The 16,137-nt window shown below is 44.7% G+C and overlaps 1 protein-coding gene across 1 annotated transcript in view; it reads right to left on the bottom strand.

Annotated features, from left to right (window-relative positions):
* Window positions 1–15,626, bottom strand: part of LOC307046517 (E3 ubiquitin-protein ligase SHPRH-like) — a 27,882-nt gene extending 12,256 nt beyond the window's left edge. Inside the window, exons 1-12 of the mRNA XM_079692892.1 lie at window positions 15,598–15,626; window positions 14,102–14,623; window positions 13,875–14,004; window positions 13,237–13,458; window positions 9,394–9,472; window positions 8,856–9,003; window positions 8,672–8,786; window positions 6,085–6,344; window positions 5,660–5,819; window positions 3,729–4,135; window positions 1,166–1,417; window positions 787–865 (exon numbers count right to left, since the gene is read on the bottom strand). Of these exons, the coding sequence (XP_079549018.1) occupies window positions 787–865; window positions 1,166–1,417; window positions 3,729–4,135; window positions 5,660–5,819; window positions 6,085–6,344; window positions 8,672–8,786; window positions 8,856–9,003; window positions 9,394–9,472; window positions 13,237–13,458; window positions 13,875–14,004; window positions 14,102–14,623; window positions 15,598–15,618 (2,395 nt within the window). The 5' untranslated portion in view covers window positions 15,619–15,626. The remainder of the gene's footprint in view (window positions 1–786; window positions 866–1,165; window positions 1,418–3,728; window positions 4,136–5,659; window positions 5,820–6,084; window positions 6,345–8,671; window positions 8,787–8,855; window positions 9,004–9,393; window positions 9,473–13,236; window positions 13,459–13,874; window positions 14,005–14,101; window positions 14,624–15,597) is intronic.
* Window positions 15,627–16,137: the final 511 nt, after the last annotated feature.

Here is a 16,137-nt window from a genome sequence, read left to right as displayed (position 1 = left end):
CACATTTAAAACCTTTTAGAGTCAGGGATTAAACGTGAACACCTTTATTAAAGCCTCCAGCAACAAATTATTATCTCTCAGCATTTTGACTTTTTCCGTTATTATGTAATGAAATGTGCGCATGTATCACGTTATAATAATATATGAACCATTACATTAAAGGTCCCATGTCATGTCCCTTGTGTGTTATGTAGCTTTTTCTGCATGTAAAATGGTTTGGGGCTGGGTTTCTCTGTGTCTCGCAGACCCCACGCAGCAACCAGGAAATGACACCAGTAATCCAGCTCACACTGTCCGCTCCTCGCAGCAGGGAGCCCCCCAACGTCCCCCCAACACGGCACCCAGACCCCACGCAACATTCTCACCTGTTTGTCATTACTGGTGTCATTTCCTGGTTGCTAACAAACGCCATTGTAAAACATAATCACTGATGTTCAGCTGTAACGGTGGTGGACTCATCAGAACAGAGTGGGCGAGCTGACCAATCAGAGCTGGGCTCACAGGCAGGGGGGGGGGCAGGAGCTCCAACAAGCCGTGTAGGACAGAGAGTGAATACACACACTATACAGAGATGCTGGATGAGAAACCAATGTGAGTTTGGAACATTGAACAATGTGAATCTATTCTAGCAGACCTCAACACTGGAACTATGATCAGTAGAAATGACACGGGACCTTCAAACCTTATTATAAGACATCTCTAATTTACACAAGTAACTAAAAAATATATTCATTTTTTGTGACTTTTTACATATTTATTTCTGTAATAATAATAATGATTCTTTACCCTCCAGTCCTCTCTGCACAGGCGTGCCGCTCACACACCAGCGGTTCACTGAGGACAGACGGAGGGCCATCTCTGCAGCCTGACGGGGAAAACACAGCAATTGATTATTGTTAAATGAATGCTAGATTTAAACCGTCTTAAAATCAACCAAAGCGTTAAATGTTTATGCTTTTAATGTGATATAAAGGTGAGATTGGTTCGCTGTAGGAGGGTATATGTTTTTTAATTCTTATGGATGAATATTGTAATATTAGTTGTATTCATATTTCCTTTTTCCTGTGTCCTCCCGTGTTCTGACTTTTTCTCAGACTTTTCATTTGTTCTAGGAATGGTGAAATCATTCTAAAGGATGAATATTGTTATTTATATGTTTGTATACCTTGGCGGTGGGACACTCCACCATCTGAGCCTCGTCCAGACAGATGCGCCACCACTGCACGGCCACCAGGGGGCTGGGCACGGCCATGTACCTCTTCCTGTTCCTGAAGCGCCGCCCGTCCTCACTGTTGCTGTGCGGGATGTCCACGTAGTTCAGCTCTGAGCGCAGGACGTCGTACGTAGTGATGACGACGTCCTGCTGGGCGAGGAGGCGCGGCTGCAGGAAGCCGTGGCGCTTCACCCCCTGGTACACCTGGGGGGGGGGAGAAAACACAACGTTTAGTTTAAAAAAGAGAGGCTTCACCCCCTGGTGCACCTGGGGGGGGTACAGGTGTTTAATAAAGAGAGGCTTCACCCCCTGGTGCACCTGAGGGGGGGTACAGGTGTTTAATAAAGAGAGGCTTCACCCCCTGGTGCACCTGAGGGGGGGTACAGGTGTTTAATAAAGAGAGGCTTCACCCCCTGGTGCACCTGAGGGGGGGTACAGGTGTTTAATAAAGAGAGGCTTCACCCCCTGGTGCACCTGAGGGGGGGTACAGGTGTTTAATAAAGAGAGGCTTCACCCCCTGGTGCACCTGAGGGGGGGTACAGGTGTTTAATAAAGAGACGCTTCACCCCCTGGTGCACCTGAGGGGGGGTACAGGTGTTTAACAAAGAGAGGCTTCACCCCCTGGTGCACCTGGGGGGGGTACAGGTGTTTAATAAAGAGAGGCTTCACCCCCTGGTGCACCTGAGGGGGGGTACAGGTGTTTAACAAAGAGAGGCTTCACCCCCTGGTGCACCTGGGGGGGGGTACAGGTGTTTAACAAAGAGAGGCTTCACCCCCTGGTGCACCTGAGGGGGGGTACAGGTGTTTAATAAAGAGAGGCTTCACCCCCTGGTGCACCTGGGGGGGGGTACAGGTGTTTAATAAAGAGATGCTTCACCCCCTGGTGCACCTGGGGGGGGGGGGTACAGGTGTTTAATAAAGAGAGGCTTCACCCCCTGGTGCACCTGAGGGGGGGTACAGGTGTTTAATAAAGAGAGGCTTCACCCCCTGGTTCACCTGAGGGGGTGTACAGGTGTTTAATAAAGAGAGGCTTCACCCCCTGGTGCACCTGAGGGGGGGTACAGGTGTTTAATAAAGAGAGGCTTCACCCCCTGGTGCAGCTGAGGGGGGGTACAGGTGTTTAATAAAGAGAGGCTTCACCCCCTGGTGCACCTGAGGGGGGCTACAGGTGTTTAATAAAGAGAGGCTTCACCCCCTGGTGCACCTGAGGGGGGGTACAGGTGTTTAATAAAGAGAGGCTTCACCCCCTGGTGCACCTGAGGGGGGGTACAGGTGTTTAATAAAGAGAGGCTTCACCCCCTGGTGCACCTGAGGGGGGGTACAGGTGTTTAATAAAGAGAGGCTTCACCCCCTGGTACACCTGAGGGGGGGTACAGGTGTTTAATAAAGAGAGGCTTCACCCCCTGGTGCAGCTGAGGGGGGGTACAGGTGTTTAATAAAGAGAGGCTTCACCCCCTGGTGCACCTGAGGGGGGGTACAGGTGTTTAATAAAGAGAGGCTTCACCCCCTGGTGCACCTGAGGGGGGGTACAGGTGTTTAATAAAGAGAGGCTTCACCCCCTGGTACACCTGAGGGGGGGTACAGGTGTTTAATAAAGAGAGGCTTCACCCCCTGGTGCACCTGAGGGGGGGTACAGGTGTTTAATAAAGAGAGGCTTCACCCCCTGGTGCACCTGAGGGGGGGTACAGGTGTTTAATAAAGAGAGGCTTCACCCCCTGGTGCACCTGAGGGGGGGTACAGGTGTTTAATAAAGAGAGGCTTCACCCCCTGGTGCACCTGAGGGGGGGTACAGGTGTTTAATAAAGAGAGGCTTCACCCCCTGGTGCACCTGAGGGGGGGTACAGGTGTTTAACAAAGAGAGGCTTCACCCCCTGGTGCACCTGAGGGGGGGTACAGGTGTTTAACAAAGAGAGGCTTCACCCCCTGGTGCACCTGAGGGGGGGTACAGGTGTTTAATAAAGAGAGGCTTCACCCCCTGGTGCACCTGGGTGGGGGTACAGGTGTTTAATAAAGAGAGGCTTCACCCCCTGGTGCACCTGGGGGGGGGTACAGGTGTTTAATAAGAACTTTAAAGAAGGAACGGAGGATCAGAAACGCTTCTCAATGAAGACGTCTCTAACTTTAGGTCGGTTCACTTTCTCTCAGATTTTTCACTTTTCCCAAATTCAGATTTTTTTGTTTCTTGGACTGTTCCTCAGAATTGACTTGGTTTTTCAGACCATTTACCAAAATTCTGATAATTCTCTAAAGACCTTTTTTCAGACTTTTTCCAGAAATGACCTTTTTCTCTGGAATCTGACTTTTTTCTTAGATTTGAATTTTTCCTGACAAATTCTCACTTTTGTAGAATTTTTTCCAGAATTGTAAAAGATGCACATAAGAGAGAACGGGGATATTGAGAAGGGGGGGGGGGGGGTCCCATGCATGCTGCTCTTGGCCCCTTCAAGTGTTTCAATGCAACGTTTCTGCAGATGTAGAAAAACTTCTTATACATCTTGTATTCGCGCGTCCTCACCAGCACTCTGAGCTCTGAGCCGTGGACGTGCCTCTGGATCTCCTCGCCCCACTGGTGGCAGATGGAGCTGGGGGAGATGATGAGCGTGGCCCCGGAGCAGAGGGGGGGGGCGGCCACCAGGCAGTGGGGGCAGTAGAAGGGTCTGGAGCTCCTGCTCTCCTCCAGGTAGTTCACACAGAGGGCGTGTTGCCACAGATCGCAGCTCAGACACTGCACCAGGTGCTTCCCGTCATAAGACCCAGACTCCCCCCCGCACAGGCACTCGAACCGGGAGTCTGGGGAGGGGAGGAGGGGGGGGGGATCTCCCACTTCCTGTGAGGAGGTTCTGGAGTCGCTCTGATCCTCACATTTCATCTCAGAGTCTGCTTCCTTCTCCTCCTCTTCCTCCTCTCTCTCCTCACTTCTCCCTGTAACCAAAGTATTGTGAATCTCTCAGTTTGTGTACAGAGGCAGAGATCCAAATACCGCTTCCCACAATCCTGAATACAATATATATACTAGGGGTGTAACAACTAATCGACTTAATCGATTAAAATCGATTACCAAATTAGTTGGCAACTAATTCAGTCGTCGATTCGTTGGTGACGTCATCACATGTGTTCTACACCCCGTTAAGCTCCAACGTTATCGGTCCTTTTTTTCGGTACAGGAGAGATTTAAAACATATGTCATATGTATTATTGCTACATAAACATTATATCGCAGTCTTAGTGTCGCCAACTCCGTTTCTAATACGCAATATGACTACAAAATGCGTCTATAATGTATTTTCGATCTTCCGAATTCAGACGAGCGATCTCTCCCCCGCCTGCTTGCGAGGGGGCGGGGCAGTTTACACACACAAGCAGGAGATGGCGGAGAGAACGCGCTCCGAGGTGTGGTTAAACTTTATCCGTCTCGATGTGGACAATGCTCGTTACCAAAAGTGCAATAACAGTTTATCATATAAAGGCGGTAAAACGAGCAATTTGTCTAAACACTTAGCAAAAGTGCACCACATTCAGACGGAGGAATGCACCGGGTTCCACTGTCTTTCTAGAAGCTCTGTAGCCCCATCCACGAGTAACGTTTCCACGTCAGGTGTTATGTATGCTAGCAGCAACACACGGAGTTAACTCAATGATACAAACATGGGTTAATGATTAGAGGTAACTGAGTTATTTAGTTTGTTAAAGTTTCAGCTATTCTGTTTACAGTTCTGTCATCACATTATTTAATACGATTTGTTAAAACATTGTTGTTTCTTTTGATGTGAAATATTATGCATTTAATTAAAATAAAAAGCAATGTTAGTTTTGTTCACAATTTGTTGAGTTAGTTTACCTTATTTCTTGTCAAAAGAACCGTTAATACTATCGTTAAAAGGACCAGATCGATAAGCAGTATTGATATAAGTAGTAGTACAGTTAAAACCTTAACGATCCGAATAATCAATTAATCGTTTCATTAATCGATAGATTAATCGATTATCAAATTAGTCGTTTGTTGCAGCCCTAATATATACAAATATGTATATCCTATATAGACACATTTATACATATGCACACATTGAGACATAAATGAAAGCACAACAAACAATAAGTACAAAGTCCTTCTCACTGTAACTTGGTGAGTGCTCTGAACTATCATCTAAATAAAGAATTGAGATATCAGAGCATCTTCTTTTCAAATAAGCCACTCAAGTGTTTCAATGGGACGTTTCTGCACATTTAAAAAGACTAGTATCTGTATCTCAGTGAGCGCAGAGCTGCAGATCAGAAGCACGCTGAAGGCTCTTTGAGCGGCTCTCACTGATCCTGCTGGGATGTTCCATGTTGTTGTTTGTTTCTCTTGTGTGTTGATGTTTGTCTGTTGATGTTCCACATGGAGCATTTCAGACTGGATCTGATCGTTAAAGGATTCTCGTATCTATCTTATTTGCTCGTCCTCACCAGCACTTTGAGCTCTGAGCCGTGGACGTGCCTCCTCCTCCTCCTCCTCCTCCTCTCTCTCCTCCTCCGTCAGCAGAGAGTTGTGCAGAGCGACCTCAGCTTTATCTTTGGCTCGTCTCCGAGACGTTTTCCTCGGCGTGCTCTCCGTTACTTTAGAGATCTGGCAAAAGAAAATCATAAAAACGTTATTTAGCTGCAACGACTAAACCCACGTGCACGCTGATGAACAGACACGTCCACGCAGAGAGACGGACACAGAACGCTGACACGTCCACGCTGATAAACAGACACGTCCACGCTGATGAACAGACACTTGTACGCTGATAAACAGACACGTGCATGCTGATGAACAGACACGTGCACGCTGATGAACAGACACGTGCACGCTGATAAACAGTGATAACATGTTTAAAGTCTCTGCTCACAGTCTTTGACGCAGCAGCTGCCGTCTTCTCGCTCTCTTTGCACTTCTTCCCCAGCTTGAAGGAGCCGGCCAGCCCGCGACCTTTGACCCGAACCACCAGGCCTTCGTCGATCAGCTTCATCAGAGTCTTCTTCACGTGGCCGCGGTTCCTCAGGAAGTCGCAGCCGTACGACGCTCGGATGTAAGAGAAGACGGCGTTAATGGAGACGCCTCGACCCGTCTTCATCTCCTTTATCCCGGCGAGGAGCATCACACGCACCGCTGCACCAAGCACAAAGAGGCGTGTCAGAGAGAGACGGACAAAGAGACGTACAAAGAGATGTACAAACAGACGTACAAAGAGACGTACAAAGAGACGTACAAACAGACGGACAAAGAGACGTACAAAGAGACGTACAAACAGACGTACAAAGAGACGTACAAAGAGACGTACAAACAGACGTACAAAGAGACGTACAAAGAGACGTACAAACAGACGTACAAAGAGACGTACAAACAGACGGACAAAGAGACGTACAGAGAGACGTACAAAGAGACGTACAAAGAGACGTACAAAGAGACGTACAAACAGACGTACAAAGAGTACAAAGAGACGTACAAAGAGACGTACAAACAGACGTACAAAGAGACGTACAAAGAGATGGACAGAGAGACGTACAAAGAGACGTACAAACAGACGTACAAAGAGACGTACAAACAGACGTACAAAGAGACGTACAAACAGACGTACAAAGAGACGGACAAAGAGACGTACAGAGAGACGTACAAAGAGACGTACAAACAGACGGACAAAGAGACGTACAGAGAGACGTACAAACAGACGTACAAAGAGACGTACAAAGAGACGTACAAACACACGTACAAAGAGTACAAAGAGACGTACAAACAGACGTACAAAGAGACGTACAAAGAGATGGACAGAGAGACGTACAAAGAGACGTACAAACAGACGTACAAAGAGACGTACAAACAGACGTACAAAGAGACGGACAAAGAGACGTACAGAGAGACGTACAAAGAGACGTAGAAACAGACGTACAAAGAGACGTACAAAGAGACGTACAAAGAGACGTAGAAACAGACGTATAAAGAGACGTACAAAGAGACGTACAAACAGACGTACAAAGAGATGTACAAAGAGACGTACAAATAGACGTACAAAGAGACGTACAAAGGGACGTACAAAAAGACGTACAAAGAGACGTACAAAGAGACGTACAAAGAGACGTACAAAGAGACGTACAAAGAGACGTACAAACAGACGTACAAAGAGACGTACAAAGAGACGTACAAAGAGACGTACAGAGAGATGCACAAGGAGGCGTGTCAGAGAGAGACGTACAAAGAGACGTACAAAGAGACGTAAAAATAGACGTACAAAGAGACGTACAAAAAGACGTACAAATAGACGTACAAAGAGACGTAGAAACAGACGTACAAAGAGACGTACAAAGAGACATACAAACAGACGTACAAAGAGACGTACAAAGAGACGTACAAACAGACGTACAAACAGACGTACAAACAAACGTACAAAAAGACGTACAAAGAGACGTACAAAGAGACGTACAAAAAGACGTACAAAAAGACGTACAAAGAGACGTACAAAGAGACGTACAAAGAGACTTACAGAGAGACGTACAGAGAGACGTACAAAGAGACGTAGGAACAGACGTACAAAGAGACGTACAAAGAGACGTACAAAGAGACGTACAAAGAGACGTACAAAGAGACGTACAAACAGACGTACAAATAGACGTACAAAGAGACGTACAGAGAGACGTACAAAGAGACGTACAGAGAGACGTACAGAGAGACGCACAAAGAGACGCACAAGGAGGCGTGTCAGAGAGAGACGTACAAAGAGACATACAAAGAGACGTACAAACAGACGTACAAAGAGACGTACAAATAGACGGACAAAGACACGTACAAAGAGACAGAGAGGTGAGAGAGTGAGAGAGAGGAGAGAGAGAGGTGAGAGAGAGTGAGAGAGGTGAGAGAGAGGTGAGAGACAGGTGAGAGAGAGAGGTGAGAGAGAGAGGGAGGTGAGAGAGGAGAGGAGGTGAGAGAGAGGTGAAAGAGAGAGAGGTGAGAGAGAGAGGTGAGAGAGAGAGTGAGTGAGAGAGAGGTGAGAGAGTGAGAGAGTGAGAGAGAGAGAGAGAGTGAGATAGGTGAGAGAGAGTGAGAGAGAGTGAGAGAGAGAGTGAGAGAGAGAGAGGTGAGAGAGCGAGAGAGAGAGAGAGTGAGAGAGAGATGAGAGAGAGAGAGAGAGAGAGAGAGTGAGAGAGAGAGTGAGAGAGAGAGAGGTGAGAGAGCGAGAGAGGTGAGAGAGCGAGAGAGAGAAAGAGAGAGAGAGAGAGAGTGAGAGAGAGAGAGGTGAGAGAGAGTGAGTGAGAGATAGAGAGAGAGTGAGAGAAAGAGTGAGATAGAGTGAGAGAGAGAGAGGTGAGAGAGAGAGTGAGAGATAGAGAGAGAGAGAGTGAGAGAGAGAGAGAGGAGAGAGAGAGGTGAGAGAGAGAGAGAGAGAAAGAGAGAGTGAGAGAGAGGTGAGAGAGAGAGAGAGAAAGAGAGAGAGAGGGATTTACTTGGGTAGGATATTCTGAGTTTGGGCTGAGCCTCAGTTTTGCAGGTGATGCTCGTCTTCCTCTCCAGAGGACGAAGAGGACGAAGAGGAGGGATGAAGTAATTCACAGTTTTTCCCTGAAAGAACAAAAAGTCGTTCAGAGAAATCTCCTGATGAGCAGACGCTCACTGGAGGCTCCCTCTCACCTGAGGGAGGGTGCTCTCCTCCAGCTGGAGCCCCCTGCTGTGCATCAGGATCAGAGCCAGGACCTCCACAGTCTTCCCCAAGCCCATCTCATCCGCCAGGATCCCCCCCGGCGTCACAGCGCCCCCTGCTGGGAACTCCAGGGACAGGCTGGAAGACATTGAGAGAAATCACACTTTCAGTTTTTATTTAGAATTCTTTCTCAGATTTCTGACTTTCTCGGAATTCTGTCGATATTTTTTCAGAATTTAGATATTTTTTGTTGAATTTTGACTTTTTTTGTATTTCGAAGTTTTTCTCAGAATTTTAAGTTTTTCTCAGAATTTTGATATTTTTTTGGGGACTTTTCTCAAAAGTTTGATTTTTTTCTTCACATTTCTGACTTCTTTCTCTGAATAGTTTTCAACACTATCATGAGAGAAAATATGACTGCAGGGAGGGAGCGTGCAGCCACTGAAGGACAGACAACGTTTGACCCTCCTCACTTTATAAAACTGCTGTTGATAGAAAACGTGCGTCTGGGACCGTTGACCTTCTTACCAGCCGGTGAACGGGTTGTAGAACAGCTTCTTCCCACACAGAGAGATGAAGTCCCTCCAGAGGAAGTGCAGACTCTGCTCTGCAAACACATGGGAATACATTCAGATACAACCCGTAGATCTCAGAGCTGGAACGCAGGTCACGGTGGAACTTCTGCTCAGGTTTCATTTCTCTAGTTTCTGAATAATTTGTGCAAAATCTCGACTAAAGCTCCTTTTTTATCAGACAGAATACCTGAGAGGATTTTAGCCAGAGTGCCTGACAGGAAGTGGTTACTAGAGGGGGGAAGTATTGGAGTACAAATACTTTGTTACTGTACTTAAGTACATGTTTCTGGTATCAGTACTTCTTATTTTCCTGACCAATTCTTACTTTGACTTCTCACATGTTGAACACAAATACCTGTACTTTCTACTTCTCACATTTTGAACTCAAATACCTGTACTTTCTACTTCTTACATGTTGAACTCAAATACCTGTACTTTCTACTTCTTACATGTTGAACTCAAATACCTGTACTTTCTACTTCCTACATGTTGAACTCAAATACCTGTACTTTCTACTTCTCACATGTTGAACACAAATACCTGTACTTTCTACTTCTTACATGTTGAACTCAAATACCTGTACTTTCTACTTCTTACATGTTGAACACTAATACCTGTACTTTCTACTTCTTACATGTTGAACTCAAATACCTGTACTTTCTACTTCTCACATGTTGAACACAAATACCTGTACTTTCTACTTCTTACATGTTGAACTCAAATACCTGTACTTTCTACTTCTTACATGTTGAACACTAATACCTGTACTTTCTACTTCTTACATGTTGAACTCAAATACCTGTACTTTCTACTTCTTACATGTTGAACTCAAATACCTGTACTTTCTACTTCCTACATGTTGAACTCAAATACCTGTACTTTCTACTTCTCACATGTTGAACACAAATACCTGTACTTTCTACTTCTTACATGTTGAACTCAAATACCTGTACTTTCTACTTCTTACATGTTGAACACTAATACCTGTACTTTCTACTTCTTACATGTTGAACTCAAATACCTGTACTTTCTACTTCTCACATGTTGAACACAAATACCTGTACTTTCTACTTCTTACATGTTGAACTCAAATACCTGTACTTTCTACTTCTTACATGTTGAACACTAATACCTGTACTTTCTACTTCTTACATGTTGAACTCAAATACCTGTACTTTCTACTTCTTACATGTTGAACTCAAATACCTGTACTTTCTACTTCTTACATGTTGAACACTAATACCTGTACTTTCTACTTCTTACATGTTGAACTCAAATACCTGTACTTTCTACTTCTTACATGTTGAACTCAAATACCTGTACTTTCTACTTCTTACATGTTGAACACTAATACCTGTACTTTCTACTTCTTACATGTTGAACTCAAATACCTGTACTTTCTACTTCTTACATGTTGAACACAAATACCTGTACTTTCTACTTCTTACATGTTGAACCCAAATACCTGTACTTTCTACTTCTTACATGTTGAACTCAAATACCTGTACTTTCTACTTCTTACATGTTGAACACAAATACCTGTACTTTCTACTTCTTACATGTTGAACTCAAATACCTGTACTTTCTACTTCTTACATGTTGAACTCAAATACCTGTACTTTCTACTTCTTACATGTTGAACACAAATACCTGTACTTTCTACTTCTTACATGTTGAACTCAAATACCTGTACTTTCTACTTCTTACATGTTGAACTCAAATACCTGTACTTTCTACTTCTTACATGTTGAACTCAAATACCTGTACTTTCTACTTCTTACATGTTGAACTCAAATACCTGTACTTTCTACTTCTTACATGTTGAACTCAAATACCTGTACTTTCTACTTCTTACATGTTGAACTCAAATACCTGTACTTTCTACTTCTCACATGTTGAACTCAAATACCTGTACTTTCTACTTCTTACATGTTGAACACAAATACCTGTACTTTCTACTTCTTACATGTTGAACACAAATACCTGTACTTTCTACTTCTCACATGTTGAACTCAAATACCTGAACTTTCTACTTCTTACATGTTGAACACAAATACCTGTACTTTCTACTTCTTACATGTTGAACTCAAATACCTGAACTTTCTACTTCTTACATGTTGAACTCAAATACCTGTACTTTCTACTTCTTACATGTTGAACTCAAATACCTATACTTTCTACTTCTTACATGTTGAACACAAATACCTGTACTTTCTACTTCTCACATGTTGAACTCAAATACCTGAACTTTCTACTTCTCACATGTTGAACTCAAATACCTGTACTTTCTACTTCTTACATGTTGAACACAAATACCTGTACTTTCTACTTCTCACATGTTGAACTCAAATACCTGAACTTTCTACTTCTCACATGTTGAACTCAAATACCTGTACTTTCTACTTCTTACATGTTGAACTCAAATACCTGTACTTTCTACTTCTCACATGTTGAACTCAAATACCTGAACTTTCTACTTCTCACATGTTGAACTCAAATACCTGAACTTTCTACTTCTTACATGTTGAACTCAAATACCTGTACTTTCTACTTCTCACATGTTGAACTCAAATACCTGAACTTTCTACTTCTCACATGTTGAACTCAAATACCTGTACTTTCTACTTCTTACATGTTGAACTCAAATACCTGTACTTTCTACTTCTTACATGTTGAACTCAAATACCTGTACTTTCTACTTCTTACATGTTGAACTCAAATACCTGTACTTTCTACTTCTTACATGTTGAACACAAATACCTGTACTTTCTACTTTCTAAAGGATGTCTGTACTTCTACTTGAGTAAAGGATGTGTGTACTTCTACTTGAGTACAGGATGTGTGTACTTCTACTTGAGTAAAGGATGTGTGTACTTCTACTTGAGTAAAGGATGTATGTACTTCTACTTGAGTGAAGGATGTGTGTACTTCTACTTGAGTACAGGATGTGTGTACTTCTACTTGAGTAAAGGATGTGTGTACTTCTACTTGAGTAAAGGATGTGTGTACTTCTACTTGAGTACAGGATGTGTGTACTTCTACTTGAGTAAAGGATGTGTGTACTTCTACTTGAGTACAGGATGTGTGTACTTCTTCTTGATTAAAGGATGTGTGTACTTCTACTTGAGTAAAGGATGTGTGTACTTCTACTTGAGTAAAGGATGTGTGTACTTCTACTTGAGTAAAGGATGTGTGTACTTCTACTTGAGTACAGGATGTGTGTACTTCTACTTGAGTACAGGATGTGTGTACTTCTACTTGAGTACAGGATGTGTGTACTTCTACTTGAGTAAAGGATGTGTGGACTTCTACTTGAGTACAGGATGTGTGTACTTCTACTTGAGTACAGGATGTGTGTGCTTGTACTCGAGTACAGGATGTGTGTACTTGTACTCGAGTACAGGATGTGTGTACTTCTACTTGAGTACAGGATGTGTGTGCTTCTACTTGAGTACAGGATGTGTGTACTTGTACTCGAGTACAGGATGTGTGTACTTGTACTCGAGTACAGGATGTGTGTACTTGTACTGGAGTACAGGATGTGTGTGCTTGTACTGGAGTACAGGATGTGTGTACTTGTACTGGAGTACAGGATGTGTGTGCTTGTACTGGAGTACAGGATGTGTGTACTTGTACTGGAGTACAGGATGTGTGTACTTGTACTCGAGTACAGGATGTGTGTACTTGTACTCGAGTACAGGATGTGTGTACTTGTACTCGAGTACAGGATGTGTGTACTTGTACTCGAGTACAGGATGTGTGTACTTGTAGTGGAGTACAGGACCCTCCCTGGTACCTGTCTCCTGGCTCCTCCTGTACTTCTCCCTGCTCAGCATCCAGTTGACGGCCTGGCTCTGATAGGGTCTGAGGACGGGGATCAGGGCCTGGTGCTGGACGTCGTAGATTTCCCCCCCGACGCCCTCGCTCTGGTGCTGCAGCCTCACGTGTTCGTACATCTCCTCCACGTTCTGCCTCTCCAGATCCGTGTCACACTCTAACTCTTCCCCCTCCACCACCTCTGCAGGGAACCATCAGACAGCAGGAGATTAGAGAGGAGAACCCAGCAGTCACAATACTTATATATATATATATATACTTTAAATAATAGATAAGATATCATTTTAAAAGATGATAAATAACAAATACTACATACATTAAAAACTTTTTTTGTTGTTGTATAATTTTTAAACAAATTAAATAATTAGTTCAAATTAAATTAATTATTAAAGTTAAAATGTGTAATTAAAATAAATGAAAAAAATACAAGATTAAACTAAAGAAATTGCAAAAAAACTTAAAATAAATTGAATTAAAATATGTATTTAGAGATAACGAGTTACGGGGAAAACGTGCACATTTTAATAACATATATAAGAACTATATTTATGTAAAAATGTGTATAAATATCTATCCATCAGAGATGAGGAGTCAGACCGGGGATGATGAAGTCGTAGAAATACTCCATCAGTTTCTGCATCAGCTGATTGGCTTTCTTCATCCGAGCGTTTCCTCCACTCAGGAACTCCAGCTTCACAAGTCCCGCCTCCAGCAGGTAAACCCCCACCTGAGAGAGAGAGAGAGAGAGAGAGATGTCTTTATTAACTCTCATCATTTCATCAGATTTGAAAGAGAGTGAAGTATGAGTCATTTCCTTCTCGTACCTTGACCCCTCCCTCCTCCTGTCGGTGCATCAGCTGAACGAGGCTCCTCTTCTGCATCCAGTCCAGATCCTGCAGACTGACCCCCCCCAGACTACTGCAGGTCACATGACCCTCCTCCTGCATCGTCTCCCCCCCTCCCTCCTCCCCCCCTGCTGTGTATCTGATGGACAGCTGCCCCTCCCTGTTGATCATCAGAAGAAGTGTTTTCCTCCCACAGTCCGGGGCGGGACTCAGGATGAACTCCCCGATTAAAGCAGTCCAGACTGGGGGAAGCGTTTCAAGGGAGAGGATGGAGAGGGTGATGGAGAGGGTGGGGGGGGGACAGGAAGTCTCTGGAGGAGGGGGGAGAGAGGGCGTGATGGGGGGGGGTGAGGAGCAGGTGGGGGGGTTGTTATTGTTTCCTTCCTCTTCACACTTTCGATCCTCCAGCATGTTCCAGTTCAGCTTCTTTTTGGCCTCGTCGTCCACCCGCAGCGGGGGGGCCTTCTTCCTGCGGCTGCTCATCGTCACGCGTTTTGAGTTCTGACAGAAAATAAATGAAACAAATCAAAACAAATCTCAGAATTCAGATTTTTTTTCTTCTCGAATTCTTCAAGAAAAAAATTAATCTGAAAAAAATGTTATGTAATTTTTTTTATATATATATATATATATATAAAAAGAAGCATGCATGCATGTGTTGCTTTAGTGCAGCTTAATGCGGCTGCTGCTACTCTCTGATGCTCTAGGACAGTGATCAGTAACAGGCGGACCCAGACGCAGACCGATAATCAAGGAGATTTCAATTTTGACGGGATGATTCTATTTTAACCGCCGCCGACAGGGGGCGAAAGAGAGGAGTGAGCGATACAGGGACAGAAACACAGAAGAAGAGACGAGAGAGCGGCAGAGAGGAAAGGGAGTGAAGAGAATAATTAGCGATACAGGGAGAGAGGCGGAGAGGAGAGTGAACAGGGGTGTTAGCGACAGACAGGGAGAGACGGAAAGTGGACAGTCAGTGAGAACAGAGCTTTGACCCTGAGTGGACTCTTCATGTTCATCCTGCCCCACTGGGAGCTCAGAACCAGTGTGTCTCATTTGTTCAGAGACCGTGGCACTCCCTACCTCACAGACCTGCTGCACCACCACACCCCTTCCCCCTACCTCACAGACCTGCTGCACCAGCACACCCCTTCCCCCCACCTCACAGACCTGCTGCACCACCACACCCCTTCCCCCTACCTCACAGACCTGCTGCACCACCACACCCCTTCCCCCTACCTCACAGACCTGCTGCACCACCACACCCCTTCCCCCTACCTCACAGACCTGCTGCACCACCACACCCCTTCCCGCTGCCCCCGCTCATCAGAAGCCAACCTCCTATCCATCCCCACCCACACCAATCACCGGACCTGGGGGGACAGAGTCTTCTCCGTCGCTGCCCCCTCCCTCTGGAACTCACTCCCACAACCCATCAGAGACTGCACCGACCTCACCACCTTCAAAACACTCACCTCTTCAATCTGGCTTTTCATGTGTGATTGTTTTTGTTTTATTTGACTTTAACTTTAACTATATATTTATTTGTTGTTCCTTTCTTTTCTTTTCTTTTCTCTTCACTATTATCTGTAAAAAAAAAAAAGAAGCAGTCTGAGAGCCCGATATGATCAGTCCACCAGGATCAAAGCTAAAACTAAATATGGTTCCAGGGCAGGCTAACCGAGGCTAACCAATGAGCTAACCGGGGCTAACCAATGAGCTAACCGAGGCTAACCAATGAGCTAACCGAGGCTAACCAATGAGCTAACCGAGGCTAACCAATGAGCTAACCAATGAGCTAACCGGGGCTAACCAATGAGCTAACCCAGGCTAACCAATGAGCTAACCCAGGCTAACCAATGAGCTAACCTAGGCTAACCAATGAGCTAACCCAGGCTAACCAATGAGCTAACCGAGGCTAACCAGTGAGCTAACCGAGGCTAACCAATGAGCTAACCAAGGCTAACCAATGAGCTAACCCAGGCTAACCAATGAGCTAACCCAGGCTAACCAGT

Source organism: Notothenia rossii, assembly GCF_949606895.1.
Source record: "Notothenia rossii genome assembly, chromosome: 7".
NCBI classification, from domain to species: domain Eukaryota; kingdom Metazoa; phylum Chordata; class Actinopteri; order Perciformes; family Nototheniidae; genus Notothenia; species Notothenia rossii.
Note: the sequence above shows the minus strand (reverse complement) of the source record. Positions and strands in the feature narration are given on the sequence as shown.